The sequence below is a fragment of the Dasypus novemcinctus genome, chromosome 21 (genome assembly GCF_030445035.2).
Source record: "Dasypus novemcinctus isolate mDasNov1 chromosome 21, mDasNov1.1.hap2, whole genome shotgun sequence".
Classification (NCBI taxonomy): Eukaryota; Metazoa; Chordata; class Mammalia; order Cingulata; family Dasypodidae; genus Dasypus; species Dasypus novemcinctus.
The window spans coordinates 82779014-82806040 of record NC_080693.1 but is presented as its reverse complement, the minus strand read 5'-3'; the positions used below and the strand labels follow the sequence as shown (position 1 = coordinate 82806040).

The 27027-nt window shown below is 52.2% G+C and overlaps 1 protein-coding gene and 1 long non-coding RNA gene across 2 annotated transcripts in view; one reads left to right on the top strand and one right to left on the bottom strand.

Moving 5' to 3' along the window:
• DNAH17 (dynein axonemal heavy chain 17) overlaps nt 1-27027 on the top strand; it is a 151527-nt gene that overhangs the window by 34905 nt on the left and 89595 nt on the right. Inside the window, exons 17-29 of the mRNA XM_058284816.1 lie at nt 1066-1206; nt 11184-11327; nt 12916-13098; nt 17531-17785; nt 18416-18585; nt 19219-19441; nt 21159-21275; nt 21810-21896; nt 23119-23271; nt 24342-24590; nt 25591-25713; nt 26331-26678; nt 26776-26867. Coding sequence (XP_058140799.1) covers nt 1066-1206; nt 11184-11327; nt 12916-13098; nt 17531-17785; nt 18416-18585; nt 19219-19441; nt 21159-21275; nt 21810-21896; nt 23119-23271; nt 24342-24590; nt 25591-25713; nt 26331-26678; nt 26776-26867 — 2285 coding nt within the window. The remainder of the gene's footprint in view (nt 1-1065; nt 1207-11183; nt 11328-12915; nt 13099-17530; nt 17786-18415; nt 18586-19218; nt 19442-21158; nt 21276-21809; nt 21897-23118; nt 23272-24341; nt 24591-25590; nt 25714-26330; nt 26679-26775; nt 26868-27027) is intronic.
• Nucleotides 24592-26855, bottom strand: LOC131275107 (uncharacterized). Its single transcript, XR_011646962.1, has 3 exons — nt 26089-26855; nt 25541-25644; nt 24592-25148 (listed from the first exon to the last, which is right to left on the bottom strand). It is a non-coding gene; the product is annotated as an uncharacterized lncRNA (long non-coding RNA).

Genomic DNA, 27027 nt, shown 5'->3' with positions numbered 1-27027 from the left:
AGCAAAACACCATGAACAAAGGAAACAGTAAGAAAGAACAACAACAAAAAGACATAGAAGAAAAGGCAAACATTATTATGACAATAAATATAAATTATTAAAAAGCAAAGCATCCAAATTGGGTTGTTAAATAAGCAGTTATGTGCTACTTATTAGAGACACCTGAAATAGAATGGCATAGCAAGGCTAACAACAAAATTATTGATGCTCAGGTGAAAGCATGAAATTGCCAATTTCAACCCTTTTTGACCTTCAAAAAGTGGCAATTTCATATAAATATAATGACAATCAGTAGTCAAAGGAAAACTCAAGGAAGCAGATGTGGCTCAACTGATAGAGCGTCTGCCAAACATATAGGAGGTCCAGAAATCGAACCCAGGGCCTCCTGACCTGTGTGGTGAGCTGGCTGATGCACAGTGTTGCCGTGCGCAAGGAGTGCCATGCCAGGCAGGGGCGCCCCCCGCGTAGGGGAGCCCCATGTGCAAGGAGTGTGCCCGGCAAGGAGAGCCGCCCTGCACAAAAAAGCGCAGCCCATCCAGGAGTGGCACCGCACACACAGAGAGCTGATGCAGCAAGATGATGCAACAAAAAGAGACACAGATTTCCAGTGCTGCTGAGAATGCAAGCAGACACAGAAGAACACACAGCGAATGAATACAGAGAGCAGACAATGGTGGCGGGGGGGGGGGGGGGGGGTTGAAATAATAAAAAATAAAACTTAAAAAAAAAGGAAAGCTCAAGGCAAAAAGGCAAAAACATAAATATATATATACACACACATATATATTTAACTAAACACTAGGTCTAGGAAAATCTATGGAGAAAGTGTAATTGTTCCCCTAAGCCTGATTGATTTTGACTTAAGTCACCTGAAGCTCTCTGAGCAACGGTCAATCGATCCCAGGCCCTCAGCAGCCCTGAAAGTGAGCAGCCCCCAGGGAACTGGACTTCTCCTCTCCCAAACCAGCCAGGGATGGGGAGGAAGTTCACAGCAAAGAGCACGCAGTAGTGGAGAAAGGCCAAAAGCGTTTTCTCCAAAACATCTTTTCTCTGTTTTCCTTTTAGGATTGGTCGGCCAACCCAATGTTTGAAAGAAAGGACAACAAGAAAGAGGCCCTCCTGGACTTGGATGGAAGAATGCTCAGCCTCAACAAGCGCTACACAGCGGTCAAGGACGCCGGTCTGAAGATCCAGGCCATGGTCGCGGTAAGGAAACGCCAGCGGGGTCCTTGGAAGGTCCAGTTGCTCTTAGTAGAGGGGAAGGAACAAAGGCAGAGCTAGAGATTTCACAAAAATGACTAATTTCACATTTCTAATGGTCACGGACATCTAAGATCTTTAGTCTCATCTTCCTTGTACTCCTCGAAGTCTGGTTCCTCTTGTTTCTTGCCCTCCGCTGTTCTAAGAAAGCTGCGCTCCCCATCCTCCACAAATCTGGTATAGGCGAGTGACATCTCCACACAGTCAACAGATGTTACTTTCCAGAAATGAGGCAGGGTCTGTGTGTGTTTATCTGGTGCCTTTTGTATGGACCAACCATGAGTATGGCAAGGAACAGTGAAGAGTGCGGAGCGCGTGAATGCGTGTGGATGGGCTGTGGGTGCCGACACGTTTGAATCAGCATGCCGTGATGACACACCCAGATCCGCTGTCTAGACTTGCAGACTATTCCACTTTGCCTGATAGTCTGGATGATGCAAGAGTCAACGTCCCTGTGACCTCTGGGAGAATCTTCATTGTTGGCACCTTCAGAAGGGTGATGCAAAATGGTAGCCTGGCATTTCTGGGAGCTCTGCCTGGATTTCTGGAATCACGGGGATTTTCATACTTTTCTCACTTGGCAACCATTTTATCCACATTTTCCCTTGTTTCTGAGTAACATGAAAGGTGGAGACTGAATAAGAGAAAAATTCTCTCTGGAGCTCAAGATATTTTCGTAGCAGGTTTTGGGATTCACAGGGACAGTCTATTGTAGGCTGTTCTTTCAGTAAAGTCATTGCTAAAAAGGTCATAGCCCAGTGGAATGGCTCGAGTGGACCAAAAGCTGTGCAGCTTTGTTTCCACATCCTTTTCCTTTCCCTTTTGCTCTCGTGCTCCCACTATTCAAACTAAAATGGCAAACTTCAGTCATCAAGGTGGTGGTGTCAAAACCCCCTGGGAATGTTTTCCCATAGAGAAAGCTAAATTAAAGCACAGATTCAACATGTGTGGAACTCTGGAGGATGATAGAGACCGGAGAAAGATTCCACAAACACTGAATTGAAGGAAAAAAAACACCAAAATTTTTTTAAAGGATGTAGGAGACTGGCATGCACCGGCTGGTCCAGACCCCTCCCTAGTACTTGATTACGCACAGTTTAAGAGACGCACCACGGCAGGGTCCCAGCCCGCCATGGCTGCTGACCCCAGAGCCACCCACAGCTTAGAGACCCACACACGTCCAGGCATGGAGAACCAGACCACATAGTCCCAAGGCTGGGCCCGACTGGTTGGCGTGGACAGTTGTACAAAGCCATCCCCCAGGAAGCAAAGCAGCCCATGGCAGAACTGTGGCAAGCTGTGCCTACTCCCAGCCCGGTCCCTAAAGGAAAAAATGGGATGCTCTGGAACACTGACCCCACCTGGCTCGGTGGGTCATGAGTCCCTAACACAGATGTTACCAGAGGCAGAAAGGCCACATGAAAAAGAGAAACCAAACCGGCCGTGAGGCAAGGCAGACCCAGGGCTGGAAGTTGGAGTGAAAGGGCAGTCAAAAGTGCGGGAGAGGAGCTGAGCAAGTCATAGCCACAGGGAAGGAAAGTTTGTACAAAAAGAGAACGAGAACAACCCAGTACTCCCAGAGCAGAAACACAGGAAGGGAATCCTCTCCTTGAGCAGAAACAGCAGCAAATAATAGGTTCATCTTAAAAGTCACTGCACATGCTCAGGGCAAGAGGCAGTTGCAGAAAGACCTGAGAAAATTTGGACCATTAAAATGGACTGCTCTAAAGGTTCAGATAAACTGGACCAAGCACTGAAGAGGAGCCTGATCTGCACAAAAACACTAGGCAAGAGGGACAACATGCCTTCCAGAGTCGTCCCATCAAAACAATCAAATGCCCAGATCAAAAGATCACAAGCCAAACAAAGAAACAGGAAGAGAAGGCTCAGTCCAAATTAAAATTTCAGAGGAAACACACACAGTGGAACAATGGATCAAAGATACTAATCCAAACCCCCTTAATAAATTCTAGGAGCCAAAGGAAAATATGGACAGGAATACACTAAATCAGGATATAGAATTAAAGCATATAAGAAAGATGATGTGTGAACCAAAAGGAGAACTAAGAAGTTTAAAAAGGAACATAACTTATGGCGATGAGAAGCACAATAATGGAGATTAAAAATATACTAGAGGCATTTAACAGCAGATTTGAACAGGTAGAAGGATCAGGACACTCAAAATCATGCAGTTTGCTAAGGGTTGTGAAGTCTTTCTTTTTGGAGTAATGAAATTGTTCTAAAATTTTTGAGATGATGAATATGCAACATTGTGATTATACTAAAAGCCATTGATTATGCACTTTAGATAGATCATATGGTATCTGAATATACCTCAATAAGACTGCTTAATAAACAAATACATAATTGTGCAAGAATAGCCAGAAACAGCAGTTATATACAGCAGGGGAAATATAGAGAGATTGCAAGGTAGGAATTGTCTCGTTTGCTTGTCTGTTTTTTGTTTAGTATTATTATTATTGAAATACTGAAAATGCTTCAATAATGATTGAAGTGATGAATGCACAACTATGTGATTATACCAAATACCATTGATTATATACTTTGGATGAATTGTATGCTTTATTAATATGTATCAATAAAACTTATTTGTTAAAAAACTCCCACAGTTGGGAGAGAAGATAGAGAAAAGAATGAAAAAGAGTGAACAGAGCCTAAGGGATCTGTGGGAAAACATGAAGCAGACCATCATATACAATGTGGGAGTCCAAGAAGGAGAGGAGAAGGAAAAAGGGGCAGAAAGGATACTTGAGGAAAGAATGGCCAAGCATTTTCCAAATCTTACAAAAAATGTAAATATATATGCCCAAGAAGTGCAATGAACTCCAAACAGGATAAACCCTAATAGACCTACCTCAAGACACACACAACTGAAAATGCCAAGCACCAAAGAAAAAGAACTCTGGAAGTAGCAAGAGAAAGTGATTTGTCACATACTAGGGACCCTCAATAAGACTAGTGCCAATTTCTCATCAGAAACCATGGAGGCAAAAAGGCAGTGGTGTGGCATATTTAATGTACTGAGAAAGAAAAACTGCCAGCCAAAAATTCTTTATCTGGCAAAACTCTTCAAAAATGAGGGATAATTGCAGACATTCAAGGATAAACAAGAACTGTGAGAGTTCATTACCAAGAGACCTGCCCTATAAGAAATGCTAATGGGAGTTCTTGAGGTTGAAAGGAAAGGAATGGAGAAGGTAGGTTGGAGCAAAGTGAAGAAATGAAGATCTCCAGTAAAGGTAACTATGTGGATGAATGCAAAACCTCAGAATGTAACTCTACTTTTTATTTCATATAAGATTTAGAACACAATCAAATAAGAAATAGTCATATTTCCCATGTTATAGACATGCAAAATATAAAGAGGTAATATGTGACAAAACAACATAAAAAGAGAAAATGGAGGGGTATGGGAATAAAGACTGTGTGCCATTGAAGTTACAGTGCTACCTTTCAAACTTGTAGGGTGTTTAATACAAACCCCAGGGTAACCACAAAGAAAGTATTTTAAATATACACAGAAATGGAAATGAGAAAAGGATCAATCTGTTATATCACAAAAGATCACATGTATACAGATGAAGACTGCAAAGAAGGAAAAGAGGGACAAAAAAAGATATAAGACATGTAAGAAACAAAGTACAAAATGGTTGAAGCAGGTCTTGCCTTGTTAGTAATTACACTGAATGTAAATGGATTAAACTCCCCAGTCAAAAGACACAGATGGGCAGAATGGATAAAAAGCAATATCCAACTAAATATTATTTATGAGAGACTTACCTTAGACCTTAAGACAAAAAGGAGTTAGACGTCAAAGGATGGAAAAACTATTCCATGCAAATAGTAACCTAAAGAGATGTTGGGCAGCTATACTAATATTGGACAAAATAGACTTTAAGTCAAAAATGGTTACAAGAGACATAGAAAGGCATCATATATTAATAAAAGGGTCAATCCACCAAGAAGAAATAACTGTCACAAACAGTTATGGACCTAAGCACAATGCTCCAAATTATATAAGGTAAACACTGACAAAACTAAAGGGAGAAATAGTTCTATTTTAATAGCTGAGACTTCAATACACCACTTTCATCAATGGATAGGACATATTGACAGAAGATTGATAAGGAAATGGAGAACTTAAACAATGCTATAAATGAGCCAAACCTGAGACATATACAGAACACTGTACCCAAAAACACAGAATACACTTTTTCTCAAGTGCACATGGATCATTCTCCAGGATAGACTGAATGTTAGGTCACAAAACAAGTCTCAATAAACTTAAAAAGATTGAATTATACAAAGCATCTTTTCTACCACAGTGGAATGAAGCTAGAAATCACTTTCCAGAGGGAGAACTGGAAAGTCAACAAATATATGAAAGTTAAACAACATACTCTTAAATAATCAAAGGGGCAAAGAAAAAATCAGAAGGGAAATCAGGAAATATCTTGAGACAAATGAAAACAAAAGCACATGTCAACACTTATGGGACACAGCAAAGACAGCACTCAGAGGGAAATTTATAGCTCTTAATGCTTGCGTTAAAAAAGAAGAAAGAACTCAAATCACAGACCTAACCTCACATCTGTAGGAACTAAAAACAGAAGAGCAAACTAAACCCTAAGCGAGCAGAAGGAAGGAAGTAACAAAGATTAGAGTGGAGATAAATGAAAGAGAATTAAAAGCAAAAGAAAGAGGATCAACAAAATCAAAAGTTGGTTCTTTGAAAAGATCAATAAAATCAACAAACTTTTTGCTAGGCTGACAAAGAAAAAAGAAGAGAGGGCAGACATAAGTAAAATCAGAAATGAAAGGGCGTGGGAACCATACTGCCCACCCCACAGAAATAAAAAATATTATGAGGGAGAGGATGTGGCTCGAGCAGTGGAGCACCCGCCTCTGACGCGGGAGGTCCTGGGCTTGTCTCCAGCGCCTCCTGAAAAGACAAAAACAGCAAAACAAATGATAAAACCAACTCAGGGGAGCCAATGTGGCTCGGTGGCTGAGCACCAGCCCCTCAAATACAAGGTCCCAGGTTCAATCCTCAGCCCCTGGTACCTTAAAAAAAAAAAGAAAGGATTATGAACAACTGTATGGCAACGAATTAGATAACCTAGGTGAAATGGACAGATTCCTAGAACACACAAACTACCTACACTGACTCAAGAAGAAACAGACACTCTTAACAGACCAATATCAAGCAAAGAGACTAGATCAGTAAAAACAAAACAAAACAAAAAACCTCCCAGCAAAGAAAAGCCTAGGACCAGGCAGCTTCATTGGTAAGTCTTAATGAACGTTCAAAAGAGAATTCACACCAATTCTGCTCAAATTCTTCCAAAGAAAAACTGATGAAGAGGGGACACGTCCTAACTCATTTTATGAGACCAACATTATCATAATACCAAAGCCAGAATAGGATATCACACAAAAAAGAAATTACAGACCGTTATTCCTTATGAATATAGATGTAAAAATTTTCCACAAAATACTAGAAAACCAAATCCAACAGCACATTAAAAGAAGTATATGCCAAAATGAAGTGAGATTTATCCCAGGTATGCAAGGGTGGTTCAACATAAGAAAATCAATTAATGTAATATACCACATTAATAAAACAAAGGAAAAACTCCTGCATGATCATCTCAATTGGTGCATAAAATGCATTTGACAGTATCCAGCATGACTCTTTGGTAAAAAACACTTAGAAAACGAGGAATAGAAGGAAACATCCTTAACACTATAAAGTCCTTATATGAAAAATCCACAGCTAACTTCATAGTCGATGGTGAAAGGCTAAAAGTTTTTCCCCTAAGATGAGAATAAGTGAGGATGCCCACTGTCACTGCTGCTGTTCAACATTTTGCTGAAAGTTCCAGCCAGACCAAAAAAAGGGCCAAAAAAAGAAGTAAAAAGCATCCAAATAGGAAAGGAAGAAGTAAAACTCTCCCTGTTAGCAGATGATATGGTCCTATTGAGAGAGAATATTGAAAAATCTACAACAAAGCTACTAGAGATAATAAATTCAACAAAGAGGTGGGATACAAAATGAAGACAAAAATCAGTAGTATTTCTATAACATAAGAATCGACAACCTGCAGGGAAATTAAGAAAAGAAATCCACTTAAATAACAACTGAAAGAATCAAATATCTAGGAATAAATTCCACCAATGGTGTACAGGACTTTTTCAGGGAAAACTATAAAAACATTGCTGAAAGAAATTCAAGAAGATCTAATTAAAAGGAAGGAAATTCCATTCATGGTTTGCAAGACTAAACATTGTTAAGATGTCACTTCTACTCAAAGCAATATACAGATTCAGCAATTCCAGTAAAAAGTGCAACTGTTTCTTTGCATAAATGTAAAAGCCAATCATCAAATTTATATGGAATGGTAAGGGACCCTGAGTATTCAAAATCATCTTGGAAAAGAAGAAAAAAGTTGAATGACTCACATTTCTTGATATTAAAACTTATTACAAACCTGCAGCAATTAAACAGCACAAAGACAGACACACCAACCAATGGAATTGAATTGAGAATTCAGAAATAAGCTCTCACATCTATGGCCAACTGATTTTTGACAAAGGTGCCAAGTCCACTCAGTGGAAAAAGAATTAGTCTCTTCAATAAATGGTATTGGGAAACCTTGATATCCACATGCAGAAGAATGAATTTTTACCTCTACCTCACACCAAATACAAAAATGAACTCAAAATGGATCAAAGATCTAAATGTAAGAACCAAAACTATAAAAATCCTAGAAGAAAACACAGGCAAGCTTCTTCAGGGCCTTGTGTGAGGCAATCGATTCTTAGATATTATACCAAAAGCATGAGCAACAAAAGAAAAAATAAATGGGACTTCATCAAAATTTAAAACTTCTGTGTATTAAAGGACTTCATCAACAATGTAAAAAGACAATGTACAGAATGGGAAAATGTATTTTCAAACCACATATCTGATAAAGACTTAATATGTAGAATATATAAAGAACAACAATTCAACAAAAACAACCCAATTTCTAAATTCTGCAAAAGACCTGAATAGACATTTCTACAAAGAAGATAGACAAATGGCCAAAGAGCACATGAAAAACGCTCAACGTCCTTAACCATCAGGGAACTGCAACTCAGACCCACAGGATATCATTTTCACCCACTAGAGTGGCTACTATTTTTAAAAAGCAGTAATTATTGGAGAGAATGTGGAGAAATAGGAACACCCTTTCATTGTTTGTGGCAATGTGTGATGGTGCAGCTGCTATTAAAAACACTTTGGCAGTTCCTCAGAAAGCTAAATATAGAACTACCATGCGACCCAGCAATCACACATCTAGGTATACACCCAGAAGAATTGAAAGCAGAGGTTCAAACAAATATTTGCACACTGATGTTCATAGCAGAATTATTCAATATTGCCAAAAGATGGAAGCAGCCACGTGTCCATCAGTCGATGAAGAGATCAATAAAATGTGGTATATACATACAATGAAATATTATTTGGCCATAAAAATGAATGAGGTTCTGATGCATGCTATGACTTGGATGAATTCATTTATGTTGAATGAAATAAACCAGACACAAAAGAACAAATACTATATGATTTTATTCATATGAAATAAACAGAATATGCAAATTCATAAAGTCAGAAACTAGAACACAGGTTACCAGAGGCTGGGTGGGAGTGGGGACTGGAGAACGCATGTTTAATGGAGAGTTTCTGTTTGAGGTGATGGAAAGTATTGACAATGGATGATGGTGACAGAGACACAACGCTGTGAATGTAATTAACACCACGGAATAATATATTTGAAAAGAGTTCAAAAGGGAAATTTTAGGTCGTATATAAGTTACCACACACACAAAAACTCCTAACTGAGAACTGTACAATGCAAAGAGTGAAATCTAATATAAATAGTGACTAGAGTTGATAGCATAATTATAATACTTTGTTTCATCAATCGTGGGGAAGGTACCACACTAAGGCAATAATGTTGATAATAGGGAAAACCGTGTGTATGTGAGAGAGGGGTATATGGGAACTTTTACATTTTGAATGATTTTCCTTTAAACCTACAACGACACCAATTTTAAAAACCAACGTTAAACTGCAAATATGTTACTTGGAAGACTTAACCAATTACCTCTTAATATTCTCAGATGTGTTGGAAGCACAGCGCAAAAGAGATAAACTTGGCTGGCAGTTCAGGGTTAAGAAAATGTTTCAAGTGAGGAGCACAGCAAGAGGGCGGACAAGAGGGTAGACCAGGAGGCCCAGGCTAAATGGCAGGGAACAGGAAGCCACGTGAGGCAGGAGCAAGCAGGCAAACAGAACACCCCTCACCTTTTTCAACTGTGATGAGAGAAGCATTGCTTTTGTATGTGAGGCTTTATTATCATATGCACTCACCACTGAATCCTCTACTCCCGTGACAATCATTTCTTTACTTTCTACCTCATGCTGAAGTTATTTGTGCCTGTGTCTTCTTACCCCCATTAGAATATAACTGCCTGAGGGTACAGACTGGTTCATATTCAGGTTTGTGTTCCCCTGCAGTACTCAGCGTCTTATGGATTCATCCACGCATTCACCCATGTATCCATGCATGCATCCATATATCCGTGCATCTACCCATCCATGTACCGTGCATCACCATCCATTTATCCATGCACCCATGCATCCACCCATCCATGTATCCATCCATCCACCCATCCATGCATCCCCGTAGCTATCTATTCATGCACTCATCCATGCATCCACCCATGCCTCCATGCGTCCACCCATATATCCCTCCATCCACCCATGTATCCATACATCCACTCATGTATCCATTCATCCACTCACCTATGCATCCATGCATCCATGTAGCTATCCATTCTTGCCCCCAACCATGCATCCAACATCTATGTTTCCATGCATCCATATATCCATCCATCTAAGCACCCATGCATGCATGTATGCATTGATTCATCCATCCATGTATCCATGCCTCCATGTTACTATCCATATATGCATCCATGCATGCATGCATGCATCCATCCATTCATCCACTAAGACCTGTTCTGTCCTAGGTATATTCCTGAGAGCTAGAGATAGAATGGTGCCTCCTCTGGAGCTTTCTGTCTAGCAGAGAGACCACCAAAAGATAGGTAAATAAAAGAATTCAGAGTTGCCATCTTTGCCATAATGGAAACAAATAATGGATTGCTAGAAAGAATGCACGTGGAGGAGGAAACAGGAAGCCAACCTGAGATGGATGGGGTGGTCAAAGGGGGGCCATCAGGAGAAGGTGACAGTTGAACCAAAACCTAAAGGATTAGGAGAAGAAAGACCTGCAAGAATGAAGGGGAGCAGCATTGCAAGGCTCTGATACAGGAAAGAGCCTGGCACATTCCAGAAGCAAAAAGCAGATCTGTGTGTGGTGAACAATTCTGAGCGTAGCCCAGAGAGTCATCTAATAAATTGATTAAAGAGTGAATGAGGGAAGCAGATGTGACTCAAGCAATTAGGCTCCTGTCTACCATATGGGAGGTCCTGGTTTGGGTTCCTGGGGACTCCAGGTGAAGGTGAGGTGGTCAGCGTGGCAAGCTGACACAATAAGATGATGCAACAAAAAAGAGATACAGAGGAAAGACAATGAGAGACACTGCAAACCAGGGAGCTGAGATGGCTCGGGCAATTGGGTGCCTCTCTCCCATGTCAGAAGATCCCAGGATCAGTTCCCAGTGCCTCCTAAAGAGAAGAGAAGACACAGAAGAACATGCAGCGAATGAACACAGAGAGCAGGCAATGAGCACAAGTAGAAAGGCAGGGGGAGTACATAAATGAAATTAATTTTTTTAAAAAAGAGTGAATGACTGAAACATGTTAACCATTGTGGCTCTGTTTGCAGGAAAATGCAGAACTGTTCAAAGCTGATACACAAAGCCTGTCCTGGAAGGATTATGTCAACTACATTGACAACATGGTTTTAGATGAATTTGACCAATTCATTAACAACTCCTTAACTTATCTAGTGGACAACATGGCCGTGGATGTAAGTTTTAACTATCAGGTATAAAAGTCTATGTTGAATCTATAATATGGGCTTATTAAAATCTACCTAAGGTGGTGAGCTCACCCTGGGTTGCCCAGGATCTGCATCCTAGGAACTTAGTTCAGGCCATGGGAAGGCTGATCACTCTAAATCTGCCATAATATCAACTGGCTGTAGAATACCCTACCTGGCTGCCAGGGGAGGGAAAGCAGATACACTGCCACCCACTCAGGTGGACATGGAAACCAGGCCAGTAGAGAGGAGCTGCTGGCTAATTTCATCCCAGGATGTCCTCCATGGGGGTGGCCTCTTCCCGGTCTGTAGAATTCCATGACAGTGGTTCCTGCAGGGTTTTGAATACTGCCACTAGGGCCAGATCGAAGACCGCTTAGCTCACTTACCTACCAGCAGGAGAGCAGCCCGGTGACAGTAGCAAGATACCTTGTAGAAGCCACCGAGGGTTGAGTGATGGGCATTTGGACCCAGCACATAGAACTCAAAGGCCCCTTAGTGATCAGACAATTCTAGACCCCAGATTCAGCTGACCAACTAGTTGTCACCACCAACGACAGAGAAGCAACATGGCAGTGATGAAGTTAGCTGGTAGCCATTTAAGCAAGGAGGTTGCCCTTGAAGCCGTGGTGATGTTCGGCTAACAAAACGTCCTCTGCAGAAAATTCCAAGGAGTCCGCATGTTTGTACATGGTCTACGCAGTAGGAGTTAGAGGCTCTAGAAAAGGCTGGTCACCTGAGTTCTTGACGTTGACCTTTTGTGCCAGCAGCTCTAAGCAGCCCTTGGCTGATAGGCTGGCGAGTCAGCCACCTGTAGGACCAGGGCGGGACTTGTGCTTTAGGGTAGGCTAGCGGCCAAGGGCTACCGGCAGGGCTCGGCCCGCACTTTGAGAGTTGCTGGTGTGACGGGAAGAGTGTTAGGTTTGGCCCTGATTCCATCTCCTTATGCCCAAGGCCGGCTCACAGCCCTGTCCCCAACCCCCTCAGCCTTGTGGCCCCCCAGGGTGACGGCAGAGCCTGTGCTCTGTCATCAGGCGCCGTCTGACCCACGCGCGGCCTGGGGGTCTCTGAAACGAGTCAACGGCCCCCCCGCCTGGCTGTGGCCGTGGACACACTCGTGTCGCCCCCTCCCTGTGAGCCAGCTGCTGTGTGCTTTATGTGGTATTGATTCATTTCGTCCTCCCAGCGACCCAAAGAGATGGGAACAATCATTACCCCATCCGTAAAATGGTTAGCCTCATGTTCCATGGCTCGGGAAGCTGAAGGGTTAAGTGACTCCCCCGAGGCCAAACTGCTACTGAAGAGCAGATCCTGGCTGGGATCCCAGGCCATCAGGCTCTCATGGCTGCCCAGCCCCGCCTGCCCCACACGGCCCCCTCCTACCCCTTGCTGCCCTGCTTGTGTCCGCTTTGGGGTGCATTTGGCTCCACAGCGAGCATTTGGCTCCACAGCGAGGCCCCACCTGGGACCTGCTCTGCAGCAGTCCTGGGCAGGGGGACTTGGCCAGAGTGAGCGACCCTCCAGAGGGGACTGTCCGCCCGGAGGCGGAAGCAGTGACCCGTGTGGCCCGTTCCAGGGCAGCGTCGCCCCGCTGTTTGAGATCCACTTGGAGCTGGACGAGGAAGGGCTAACCTTCAACCCGTCCCTGGAGGTGGGCGCGGAGTTCGGCTTCCTCGAGCTCATCGAGAGCCTGGTCAACGACATCTACAACGCGGCCAAGCTCATCCCACGCCTGGCCAAGGGCCGGGTGAACTACAAGGTCAGTGTCGGCCGCCTGGCGGGGGCGCCAGGGGCCTTCCTGACACAGAGCGGTCGGGTCGCTTCCACTGTCGGTGGCCGTAGCCCCAAACGTGACGAGGAGGCGGGGCTGGTGTCCTGTGGGGTTCCCCGGGGCTAACACCGGGGCTTTTTCCCGGCCCTCTCCAGAAACCCTGTCTTCCCCCCAAAGTGGCTTCTCCTCAGTTAGCCTGGGTTTCACCCTTCAACAGTCCCCCCAATGCACAGGAGACGCCAAGGATGTCGCCTCACCCCCTTCCTGACGCTTCCCTGTTTTGTAGTTTAAACACCGCAATTCGGCGTGCGGACATGTTGACAAACACACCCCGGCCATTCGCCTCCACTGACTCTAAATGCCCAAAAACACGCAAATAGCGCCGAGGGCAATTCTGGGGTGCAAAAGGGGGATGTGGGAGGAGGGCGTGTTTGAGCGCTGTTTGTATACAGGTGAAGCAATTAACTGAAACAGGCCTAAATGCCCATCAAGCGGGCAGCCCCTCCACGGACCGCGGCCCAACTGCACGCCGGGGCCTGCGCCTCCCGAAACGGGCGGGGGTGGGCAGGTGCCCTGGTGGATCCTTAAATGCTTCTCCAGGTTTGGAACAATGTTCAGAATATGGCTCATCTTTTTAAACAAATGAAAATCTAATCCGTCTGTCCACGGAGGCCGCAGGCTGTTTGAGAGCGCTCTTCTTAGGAGGCAGGCGGGGAAATTTTCATTTCCTGTATTGTGGTGTTTCTGGATTTTCATGATGAGCGTGTATCGAATGTAACAAACAGACAGCGAGATGTTGTGTACTCCCAGGGAGGGGCGTGTGTGTATGAGCGTGCACGTGTGGATGTGTGTGCACACGTTTGTGTGTGCAGCCGTGCCTGTGTGTGCATTTGCACGTGGGCTTACCTGTGTGTGCGTGTGATATATTGGTGAGTGTGTGCGTGAGCACCTGTATGCATGTTTGCGTGAGTGTGAATGTGCGTAGCAGGGTGAGGACGTAAGAGGAAGCAGTTAGCCGTCTGGGGAGGTCACAGAGGGCTTCGAGGAGAGGCTGATGGGCCAACAGTCCTGAGGGGTGGGGACATGTTCGCAGGCTGGGCGGCCTCAGGCAAGTTTCTGAGTCACAAAAAGGTGGTGGCCTGGTCCACGTGCACGTAGCAGGCTGTCCCCGGTCCACAATAGACTCTGCTACGTACTATGCCAGTGGAAGACGAGCGAGTTACCCTTAGAATCTGTGTCCTGGGTCTCTCTCCCCTCGCCCCGTGTGCCCCTGAAGCAGGCTGCCCACGGCAGACAAAGCTCCCTCGACACACACACACGGGTTCTCACAGCACGTCAGTGCAGGCTGTCTCACAGACCACCAGGTGCCCTCTGGGGCTCTCAGGCAGAGGCGTCCCAGAGCTGAAGGAGAGCCCATTGCTTGGATGCCCCCATTGCCCAGAAGCCCACCAGCCTAGCAGCACAGATGCCCAAGTCGGCCGCGGTGCCAAGCAGCGCAGGGCAAGGCCTGCTCAGATGCTCAGGCCACGGGGCCCACGGGTGGCCCCTAGAGCCCAAGCACCACGCCTGGTGGCAGGGAGTCTCCAAGGGGTGCTTGCTGGGGGCACCAGAGTGGCCAACCCAGAGGGCAGGAGTGGACGGAGGGTGGGGACCTCGGAGCAGAGGCCTTGGTGGACCTCAACTGCCAGGAGAGCCGGGGACAGCAGCCCCTGCCGGCCACTCCCTGCCCACCTCCCACCAGCCAGCCCACCCCAACTGCCCCAGCCCCACCCTGAACTTTGACCCCACCTCGGCGGGGGGGGGGGGGGGGGGACCAGAAAAGGAAGGGAGAGATCTTTTTTTTTCAAAGATTTATTTATTTCTCTCCCGTTTCCTCCTCCCGCCCATCCCCTGCCCCAGCTATCTGCTCTGTGTGTCCATTCGCTGTGTGTTCCTCTGCGTCCGCTTGTATTCTCGGTGGAACTGGGAATCTGTGTCTCTTCTTTGTTGCGTCATCTTGCCACGTCAGCTCTCCATGTGTGCAGTGCCTCTCCTGAACGGGCTGTGCTTTGATCGCACGAGGCGGCTCTCCTTGCGGGGCGCACTCCTTGCCCGTGGGGCTCCCCTACACGGGGGACACCCCTGCGTGGCAGGGCACTCTTTGCAATCAGCAGCACTGCGTGTAGGCCAGGAGGCCCTGGGTATGAACCCTGGCCCTCCTATATGGTAGGCGGACGCTCTTATCAGTTGAGCCACATCCACTTCCCAGGAGGAGAAGATCTTGAACTGAGTTGACTTCCGACCCACGGAATGGCTCCCATTTAAATCCAGAAGCCCCAGAGTGATCTGAAAACAAGACCGCACCTTCTGTCAGGAGAGAGATGGGCTGTGATAGACGCGGAAGTTCCGTCCAGGCACGCGCCAGCCGCCCAGACTCCCCATCTCTGGCTGGCCCTTCCCTCCTCACAGCTCCAGCCCTGTCCAGCCAACAGCCCAGCTCCAGCTGCTCAAACCCAAAGCCAAGCTCATGCTCGTGCCCACCTGGGTCCAAACCCAGGGCCTCCTGGCCTACACGCAGTGCTGCTGATTGCAAAGAGTGCCCTGCCACGCAGGGGTGTCCCCCGTGTAGGGGAGCCCCACGGGCAAGTCCCAGGCTGGGCACTTTGATGTGCCTCCTTGGGCCCAGCCCCCTCCTTTCCTCTCCACCTCCACGGCCGCCTCCTGCCTGGCCCGTCAGCACCTTGGACAGAGCCTGGCCCTGGGCTCCCATGGGATTTGTTGAATGCAAGAATTCCTCCTGACTGACATCCTGTCCAGCTGTGCCTTCCTCATGCGCGTGTTCCCTTCCTCCCCAAGAGGAAGCTTCTAGAAACGCAAATGCAATCGCGTCATCTGCATGATTCCCAGCACTCCCTTCTTCTCAGCACCCAGACGCTATTGGCCAGCCCTGCAGGGTCCGCACTTCCTCTCCAGCCTCCTCTTACGGCCTCTGCAGTGGACACCTGAACTTCGGCCGCCCAGAAAGCGAGCCCCCTTGCCCCCCGAAGCCCGGCATTTCCTCTGGGGTCCACTGTCCCCACTCTCAGCCCAGGCGGGCTGGGTGGAGTTGGCTCCACCCTCCGCTCCCAGCGGACTCCCTGCCTGGTCCACGCTGACCACCGCATTCCATGGCCCTGGCTACAGGGACGCTCAGGTTCGGACGTGGGGCCCGACAGAGGCAGGCGAGCACCAGGCCCCATGCCCGAGCTCTGCTCCGGGTGAAAGGACGCGTCTTCCGGAGCTCCCGCACCCACCCCATCGTTGAGGGGTAGCCCGTGTGCCAGTGAAGCCGCACACAGAAGCAGAACGAGGGTCTTGGTGACCACGCCACGCCCAGGGTGGCCCTCGGGACTCTCCGGCCACATGAGCGAATGAGTTTTGCTGTTTGCTTAAATCTGGCTGGGTTGGGTTTCCTGTCACTTGCCACTACAAAGATCCTGCCGGGCACAGCTTCCTCACCCTCTGCCCTGGCCATGCGTGCTGGACGTCGTTCGGCTGCCCACACGGCCTGCCTCTGCCCACCACAGGGCCTTTGCACGTGCTTTGCTGCTCCCACCTGGAACGCTACTTCTGCTCTCGGCCTCCCTGCCCAGCAGCTCTCAGCCCAATGGTCACTGGCTCAGCGCGCGTTCCCTGACCGCTGCCCCGTCACACCTTAAAGCAATGGTCAGAGCTGTGGTGCTTCCTCTTTGTGGTTCTCTGACAAACGTCCGACCCCTCCGTGGATTGTACCCTCCCTGGAAGCCCACCCTGAACCCCCAGTGCCCACCAGCGGACGCTGAGTTGCTGTTGAACTAGTGAGCTGGAGCGAGCCTCCTTGGCGTCTGGCTTAGTTTCCTGGGATTGCCAGGCTGGAGTCCCCCAAACTGGGGGTCTCAGGACAACAGAAATGCACTCACTGCCAGACAGCCAGGGGCTGGCGGGGGCAGGCGCCCCTGAAGCGGGAGGAGCGCCGAGCTCCTTAGCCTGCAGGTGCATCCCTCTGCTCCTGCCTCCACCGTCACATGGTTTTCCCCGTCCATCTGTCTGTCCCTGTGTGCAGATGTCCTCCGCTTACAGGGACACCCGCTCTATCAGGGCCCAGCCTAGCTTGGCCTCCTTTTACTGAACCCCATCTTCAAGGCCCCGTTTCCAATAAGGCCCATGCACGGGTGTGGGGGTGACAGCCTGAGCCTGTCGTTTGGGGGTTCACGATTCAGCGCCCAACAGGGTCTGTCAGACAGAAGCCACACTCGGCATATCTTTGGCAAATGGGCAAATCCCGCCCCCCCCCCGATCCCCATCTTTGGAGGTGAGCAACCCCTGGTCCAAGAGCGGGCCCCTCGCAGGGGAGGGGCGGGCGGGGCTCGGCCCCCCCAGCTCGGGCGCACGCAGCCACCTGCTTCCCTCCCGCCGCCCCCAGACGGACCTAGAAGACATGACGGACCTGATAGAGATGAGGGAGGAGGTGTCCAGCCAGGTCATCAGCGCCATGAAGACGGCCGAGGAGCACCAGGACTCCCTGGAGAGGTACTCCTACCTGTGGACGGACGACCCGCAGGAGTCCATGAGGAACTTCCTCACCTACGGGCGCGCCATCACCCCCGACGACCTAGACGCCCGGGTGGACGAGACCCTCCCCAAGACGCCCCCTACCCTGGACCAGTTCCAGCAGCAGGTACGCGCTTGCGCCGGCCGCCACCTCCCGCGGGCCTCCGAGCCCCCCCGCCGCCCCGGGGAAGGGACCCCGGGCTGGATGTAGAACTGGGGGGGACCTCCAACCCCGGCCAGCGGCAGTGACCCCCCCCCCCACAGTAGAAATCCCCAGGCAGGCCTGCCCTTTGCTGCACGCGGGCGGGACGGCTTTGGGGTCCGAAGGCCCCTGGGCGCGGGCAGGTACCGAAGGCGCTTGAAGAAAGGTGAGCTCAGGGGCTGCTGGGACCCGCGGCCGCCGCCCCTCGTGAAGCTTTTGTGCCGGCCGAATTGAGAACTGCTGCTTGTGCTTCCCGACAAATCATCCGGGGCCCCCAAAATCACCCCCAATGGTGAGGCCAGAAAGAGCCTGGGGGGTGTTGGGGGAGGAGCACCTGCACGTAAGAGGCCCCCCGTGCGCGCGCCGCGCCGCGCCGCCGGGCTCTGCCGGTCTCACCCGCGACAGCCCCGCGGGCGGGAACGGAGGCCTGGCCAGGGCGCCTGCGGGCACCCGCTGGGTCGCCCGGTCCAGGCCCAGAGCCCACCGGTGCCCCCTGGGCGCGGGGCCCGAAGTGACTCTGGCCAGTGTGACCTGCCGCCGCCCCCTGCCTTCCAGATCGACTCCTACGAGAAGCTGTACGAGGAGGTGTCCAGGTGTGAGAACACGAAGGTGTTCCACGGCTGGCTGCAGTGCGACTGCCGCCCCTTCAAGCAGGCGCTGCTCAACACCATCAAACGCTGGAGCCTCATGTTCAAGCGGCACCTGAGCAACCACGTCACCAGCAGGTGGGTGCCGGCCCCGCCCCGCGCGCCCGTCCTTGGAGCCCAGCCAGGCCCGGGGCACCTGGAGATGCCGCGCCGGGGCACCCACGAGGGGCCGCCCCGCGGGGCCGGTCGGAAGCGCCGGCCTGGAGGCGAGCGGTCCCGTGTGGACGGGTCCCCACAGGACGGCGCCCGCGGCTGGCTGGGTGCGCCCTGGGCATTCGCGCAGCGGCTCCTCACCAGGCGCCGCCTACGGCGCTGACAAGACCTTCGGGCACCTGAGGTCTCGTGGGAAGGCTGACGCTGAAGTGGACGAATAACCGGGTCACCGCGGAGCACCACTGGGACCAAGGAGCGCAGGGGCCCTGGGGGCGGAGTCCCGACCGGGGAGGCCGGCGAAGGCCAGCGAGACAGGCCTCAGCTGGGACGCGAGGTTCCCTTGGCGCCGGGCCGGCAATGCAGGGGCAGGGGGTCCGGGCAGGGGCCGAGGGCCCGGGCAGGGGTGCAGCCAGCCGGAAGGCCCTGAGCTGGCCCAGAGCTCCGCCTCCCCTGGCTGATGCCCACCTCCCCTGGTGAGCTCTGCCCCCTTTGTCGGCGGCACCTGTGGGGGTCCCCAGGTCGCCTGAGCCCCTCTCAGGCGGCTGTCGGGCTTTGCAGCCTCACCGACCTGGAAGCTTTCATGAAGGTCGCCAGGACCGGCCTGACCGTGCCCCTCAGGGAAGGGGACTACGACGGCCTCGTGGAGGTCATGGGGCATCTGATGAGGGTCAAAGAGCGGCAGACGACGACCGACAACATGTTCGAGCCCCTGAAGCAGACCATCCAGCTGCTGAAGACGTACGGCGAGGAGATGCCCGAGGAAACGCACATGAAGCTGCAGGTAGGCCCCGGGAGGGTCCCCGGGCAGGGTCCCAGGGCAGGGGCTGCACGGGGGCAGATGGGGAGGAGACCCAGGGCGTGACACCAACGGCGCGCGGGGCGTGCCACTCCAGGCACAGAAGCCATCAGGGCCGCCCGTCATGGAAGCAGCAGAGCTGTCTCCTCCGTTTATAGGCAAAGAATTTATGGGCTGGGACTTCCTTTTTCTCTTTAACCCATTTTCTTATGACTCCAAGAGCAATGTTGGCCCAAGTGTGGAGAACGTGGAAAATGTAAAAATTAATCTGTTAAAGCCGTTCTTGAAATCCAAAGCCATAGAAATGGAAAAGAGAGTAGTGGTTGTCGGGACAGGGGTGCGGTGGGTGCAAGGACAAAGAGGCGCTCAGGGGAAGCGGACTTGGCTCAATGGATAAGGCATCTGCCTACCACATGGGCGGTCCAGGGTTCAAACCCAGGGCCTCCTGACCCGAGTCATGAGCTGGTCCACATGCAGTGCTGATGCACGCAAGGAGGACCATGCCACACAGGGGTGTCCCCACGTAGGGGAGCCCCACACGCAAGGAATGCACCCCATAACGAGAGCTGCCCAGTATGAAAGAAATTGCAGCCTGCCCAGGAATGGTGCCGCCCACATGGAGAGCTGACACAGCAAGATGATGCAACTAAAAGAAACACAGATTCCCGGTGCTGCTGACAAGATACAAGTGGACACAGAAGAACACAAGTGAATGGACACAGAGCGCAGACAACTGGGGGGGGCAGGGAAGGAGAGATAATAAACAAACAAACAAACAAATAAATGAATGAAAAAGAGGTGCTCCGGGGAGCCCTCCTTGGACAGAGAGCTCAGGTGTTGCCTGTGGTGGTGACTTGTGATGGTACATGTGCGTGCAGTGGCACACAGCTGCACTCACACAGACATACACTGGCACAGGCATACATACATGCACACATACAGAGATACACACGCATACACATACATGTGTGCCATACAGACACATGCGCACAGACACAAAGCACACATACACACACAGACACACTCTAACAGAGACGAACATACCCACATACTTATACATACATACATACACACATACACACATACATATACAAACATGCATCCACAGGCACACATGCACAGATAGGCAATTATATGTGCATGCATTTACACGAATGCACACCTAGACATAAACATGTACATACATGCACACACAATGCATGCACAAATACACGCGTGCACACACAAAACCACATATACACACACAGAGACACACATGCACACGCATATGCAAAGACACATGCACAAACATGCAGGCGCATGCTCACATTCTCATACAAGCATATACACAAACACACTTGCACAAGTACACATGCAAACATGCACACGTGCGCATGGGCACGTGCGTGCACAGGCACACACATACTCACACACACACTCGTAAATCCAGGTTGAGCATCCCGATGAGCACTGAGCTCTGCAGTCCAGTCGGCAGGAACGGGCCGACGTCAGCGCCCGCGTTTGCTCTTGAGCTGCAGTTACGTAAGGTGGCGCCTTTGGAGGAAGCTGGGTGAAGGACGCTAAGAACCCTCTGTATTATTTTTACAACTACTCCTGTGCCTAAAACTGTTCCACAATAAAAGTTTAAAAGAGAGAAAGAGGAGGAGAAAAGAAGAGAGCGAGCGAGCGCTGAAGGCCGGTTCCGCACCTCTGCTTCCCGCAGGAGCTGCCGGAGCAGTGGACCAACATGAAGAAGCTGGCCATCCAGGTGAAGCAGAACGTGGCGCCGCTCCAGGCCAACGAAGTCAGCATCCTGCGGCGCAAGTGCCAGCAGTTCGAGGTGCGCAGCCCCAGCCGGGGGAAGGGGCGGAGGGGCAGGTTTACCGCCGCAGGGAAACCCCTGCCGCGAGGGCGACGGGCCTTGGGACCGCAGCCTCAGGACGTGCTGGGAGGCAGGCCTCGGGGCGTGGGGGTGCAGGCCTCGGGATGTGGGGGTGCAGGCGCACAGGTCTTAGGGTACAGGGGCAGAGGCCTCAGGGCATGGGGGTGCAGGCCTCCGGGCATGGGGGTGTGGGGGTGCCGGAGATCAGGCCTCAGGGTCCAGGTGCACAGACTTCAGGGCACAGGGGTGCAGGCCTCAGGGCACAGGGGAGCAGGCACAGGCCTCAGGGTGCAGAGGCACAGTCCTTGGGGTGTGGGGGCCGCAGGCCTCAGGACAGGGGCGCAGGCCTCGGGCATGGGGGCGTGGGGGTGCAGGCGCGCAGGCCTCGGTAAGCAGGGGCTCAGGCCTCGGCGTGTGGGAGCGCAGGGGCACCGGCCTGGGGGCACGGTGCAGACGAGAACCAGGAGCATGGCTGCCGTCTTGCTCCCACAGCTGAAGCAGCACGAGTTTAGAGAGAAGTTCCGGCGAGAGGCCCCGTTCTCCTTCACGGACCCCGACCCCTACAAGTCCCTGAACAAGGTATCTTGCTCCAGGAGGTGCTTCTGGCCTTTCTTCGGGCTGGATACGAACGGGCCGTGTGTGCGCACGTGTGGGAGGGTGCCCACGTGTGCACATGGGGCGCCTGTGTGTGCCGGTGTCTCTGTGTGAGTGTGTGGCTGTGAGTTTGCGTGTAGATGTGCGTGTGTGCAGGCATGTGTGTGAGTGGGTGCCTGTGTGTGCAGATGCAAGCACTCCCCCCGGCCCCTCGGGCTGCTCCGTGGGGTGCTCTGGGGCTGGCTGTGCTAGCAGTGCCCACCTGCTCCCTGGTCGCCCGCCCGCTCTGCCCCACCTTCCCCCTTCGATCACACTGGACAGTTCTCTGCCCCCCCAGATTAAAGCCCAGCTGTCACCCCAGCACCCCCCTCCACACTGCGTCCAGCCGCTGGCCCCCCATCATCCATGAGGCACCAGGCGTGCGTCTCTCCTCTGTCCCGCCACAGCCACCCAAGCTCACTTGTCAGCCCTGTGCACCCTTCCCAAGGCACCCCAAGCCGGGCCTGCTGAGCCACATTCCCGTGCAGCAGCCTTGGGTCAGGGGCTCTGCAGCCCCCATGGGGAGTCCTCTCTATGCTCAACAGGGAACCGCCAAGGACTCTCGGCTCCCCGGGCCGACACTCGGGGCACCCCAGGATGAACAAGCGGCATCATCTCCCTAGAGGCCCCCACATTATCCTTTGAGGCCCCAGAGCCTTTAACCAGCAGGGCCATCCGCGTGAGGATGGGGTCTCCATTTAGTAATCAAGGGGGGTCATCGTGATGCGTGGAAAAGGTCCACGTTTGCTCGTTCACTTGTGAGTCTGTGCTCTGCCAGCACGTGCCCTTCGTGGCTGCCTGGGCCCTGAGTTCAGGGAGGCCCCTTGGCCACCTCTTTGCTTTCCTAGATTTTCTGACGCTTTAACACCATCAAGCATCCCTTTGATAAATGTTACTAAGATGGAAGTACTGTGTGGAAACGGAGAGAGTGCTGTCCCCGCAGGAAACCGGGCATCCAGCCGACACCCCTAAGAGCCCGTCCCCCCACCTAAACTTCCCGAGGCACGCCGCCTTCCCGGAAGACGGGAAGGGAGCCCGGGAAGTTTGCGATGGCCCTTCGCAGGGCTGGGGACACGGCCTGGCACCACCTCTGAGAAGGTCCATCAGGCCCTGGTGGGGGCGCGGGAGGATGCGGGTGGGGGGTTTACGGCCCTCCGTCCTCCCCCAGCAACAAAAGAGCATCACGGCCATGGAGGACGTCATGGAGGCGCTGTGCAAGTCGGGCAGCCTGTTCGAGGTCACCGTGCCCGACTACAAGCAGCTCAAGGCCTGCCACAAAGAGGTCCGCCTGCTGAAGGAGCTCTGGGACATGGTCGTCATGGTGAGGCTGGAGGGCACCTGCACCGCACCCAAGAGGGGCCGCTCCCTCATCCTTCCCCGGGCCTTGGGAGGAGGTACCCCAAAGACCCCGAGACAGGGGTCCACCCCGAAGACCCCGTTTACCTTCTTCTGTGTGCGGGAATGTTTGCTCCCCCTCCCACCACCCGTCACTTTCACCTCTCCCTTTGTTTGCACAGAGAGAGTCAAGGTACAGAAAGTGCCATCAGCCCACGGACCCCTTCCTCTTTTTATACCCACCCCTGCCTCCCTCCCTGACCTCCGGCAGCCCCTATTCTGTTCTCCGTTGCTATCATTTTGTCACTTGGAGAATGTTACGCAAATGGGTTCATACAGAACCTGAGCTCTGAAGGCTGACTTTGACCACTCAGCATAATTTCCTGGAGAATTTATTCAAGTTGTTGCCTGAGTTGATAGTTGGTTTGTTTTTCTGGTTGAGCAGTGGTGAGTGGATGGACCAAAGTTGGCTTAACCACTCACCTGTTGAAGGGCAGCTGGTTGTTTCCCGTTTGGGGTTGTGAGTAAAGCTGCTAATTTCTGTGAACGTAGATGCCCAGGAAGACAATCATTGGGTCATGTGGCAGTTGCAATGTTTAGTTTCTCAAGAAATGGCCAATCTGTTGTCCAGAGTGGCTGCGCCACCTTACATCCCCCCAGCACATGTGGAAAGCATGCGCTCACCCACTGAGCCACTTTGGCTCCCCTGAGTTGTTTTTTTTTTTCCATTTATTTTGCTTGTTGTTTTGTTTTGTTGTTTTTCCAGTAGGGACCGGGAACCAAACCCAGGACCTCCCGTGTGGGAGGCAGGCACTCAACCACCTGAGCCGTATCCACTCCCCCAAAACAGCTTTTAACTGCTAATTAAGGGTTTATGCCAAACCAGGGATTTATTTTTCTTGTATCCAGCCACGTTACTGAACCCTGTTATTAGTTCTAAACGTCCCTCCCTGGATTTGGCTCCCCAGGAGCGATTACAGCAAGGTAAGACAGACAGGCGTCCTCGAGAATCTTCCCTGACCGGAGTGGAAGGTGACCCGGACGTTTCTGTCTCAGGTGAACACCAGCATCGATGACTGGAAGACTACCAAGTGGAAAGACATAAACGTGGAGCAGATGGACATCGACTGCAAGAAGTTTGCCAAGGACGTGCGGTCTCTGGACAAGGAGATGAAGACGTGGGACGCCTTCGTGGGTCTCGACAACACGGTGAAGAACATGATCACGTCTCTGCGCGCCGTGAGCGAGCTGCAGAACCCCGCCATCCGCGACCGGCACTGGCAGCAGCTCATGCGGGCCACCCAGGTACAGCGGCCGGCCCCGCAGCAGGACGGGCCGGGAAGCAGGCGCGCTCAGAGCACGACGCTGACAGAGCTGGCCGCAGGCAGGGCCGGCTCCACGGGCATGCCACCTGCGCCGTCACAGCAAGCGTGCCCCCCGGGAGGAACGCCACCCCTGGTTTAACGCTCCGCTCTCGCCATCTTGAAATTCTTGCAAAGTTTTTAACAGGAGGTCCCACATGTTCATTTTGCACTGGACCCCGCAAGGGATGTAACTGGTCCAGGTTGAATGCCCACGGGGCAGGGGACCCCTGGGGGTGGACGAACAGCTCTGCAGGCCCTGGGCATCCTGGAAGCACAAGGTCCGAGTGCCTGGGTTTTCCCAGGATGCCCCCTAGTGGTTGGTACCAGGCTTGACACTCAGGAAAGACCCACGGCTGATGCTGGGCCCGGCGGGGGGCGGGGGTATATCGAGAAAGCATGGCCCCTGGACAAGCCGCCATATTCAGAGTCAAGTGAGTAGGGGGTTCCACAATGATCCCAAGAGGTCCGAGGAAAAAGTCACCAGCAGGAGGTCCATATACTACAGAGGGGGCCGGGGGGGGTGTGCAAGGTGAGCGGGGGCCGGGTGGACGGGGAGACGGTCTCAGCAGGAGGAATCACCAACAGCCCGCCCCCAGAGGCCGCGCGGGCAGGGCGTAGACACGCGGGGCTGGCGGCGCTGGGCTCCTCTCATCGGGCCCCCAGCCAGCCCCGGAGCTGCGCCCTCCCAGGAGGGGCAGCAGGGCCCCCCCCCACCACTGCTGTGTCCAGGCCCTTCCACTGCCCCCCAGGCCCAAAAGGGAGACCCCGGCCCCCGGCCCCAGGGGTATCCGCCTGCTCCCCGGAGAACCGCAGCCCCGGGAGCTGAGCCCCAGCCGTGCCTCCTGAGCGCTGAGGCCGGAGGCTCCCCAGACCCGCACCCCGCAGGCTCACCTGAGCGTCGACCTGGGCACACGTGGCCTCAGGCGTTCCCTCCCCGCTAGGTGAAGTTCGCCATGTCCGATGAGACGACGCTGGCGGACTTACTCCAGCTGAACCTGCACAAATACGAGGACGAGGTCCGCAACATCGTGGACAAAGCCGTGAAGGAGTCGGGGATGGAGAAGGTGCTCCTCGTGGCGGCAAAATTCTGTGGGGGGAGCGCGGTCCCGGAACCCGCCCGTCTCCTCGGGGTCTCACGGGTCCCTCGTGTCACCCAGGGCCCGGGGGTCCTTTAACACCTAAGCAGATTTTAATGGGACTTCTCTCATCCAAATTGCTACAGAAATCTCCCAAAATAGCCCCAGCTTTTATAAAAAGAATAATCTCGTTACTGGCTATAGCTTTGCCTCCTGCACGTAATTGTAGGTACATTTAAAAATAAACTGAACTTCATGTTTCCTGTCCCCCCCCCTCCCCAGCCCGGTTTGGAGATGCTTTGTTATCTTGTCTGGCTGCTGAGAAGACACTGAAGTGGGTGGAGGGGAGGGAGAAGGGCCGACCTGATGAGCCGCTCCAGGGTTATCGTGAGCCCCAGGTCAACGGATCCGAACGCAGGAACGACCTGGAGCGCAGCTTTCTCGGTTCAGCTAACTCTCCCCGCGTCGCTGTCACATTTTGGCTGTCTTACCGATAGCTTCGTTAGTTTCGTTGCAATGTTCCGGGAAACTCTGGGTCCTTCCCCTGCTCCCCCCCCTGCCCGAGGGCTGGATGACCTGGTTTCTGCCTCCCCCTCCCCCTGCAGGTGCTAAAAGCCCTGGACAGCACTTGGTCCACGATGGAATTCGAGCACGAGCTGCACCCACGGACAGGCACCAAGTTGCTCAAGTCGGACGAGGTGCTGGTGGAGACGCTGGAGGACAACCAGGTGCAGCTGCAGAACCTGATGATGTCCAAGTACCTGTCCCACTTCCTGAAGGAGGTGATGAGCTGGCAGCAGAAGCTGTCCACGGCAGACTCAGTCATCTCCATCTGGTTCGAGGTCCAAAGGACCTGGAGCCACCTGGAGAGCATCTTCATCGGCTCCGAAGACATCCGCGCTCAGCTGCCCGAGGACTCCGAGCGCTTTGACGCCATCGACCAGGAGTTCAAGGTGGGCACGGCCCCTCTCCCTCCGCAGCGTTCTGAGAAACGGCCGGGGAGGGGGGGGAACGATCCCGAGCCCCCTGGCGGTCGCCTTTCCCTTGCAGGCCTTGATGAAAGACGCGGTGAAAACGCCCAACGTGGTAGAAGCCACCAACAAACCAGGACTCTACGACAAACTCGAGGCCCTGAAGAAGAGGTGGGTCCCCGCGCCTGGCCTGCTGGCCACGGCTGCATCTGCCAGTGCATCCCCGGGGGGTGCCCGGGCCCCCGGCCTGCCCCCTGGCCAGTGCTGGGAATCTGTCACCTGGCTAGGAATGTCCCAAAGGTCTGGGCTGGCAGGTGTGTCAAAAAAGGAG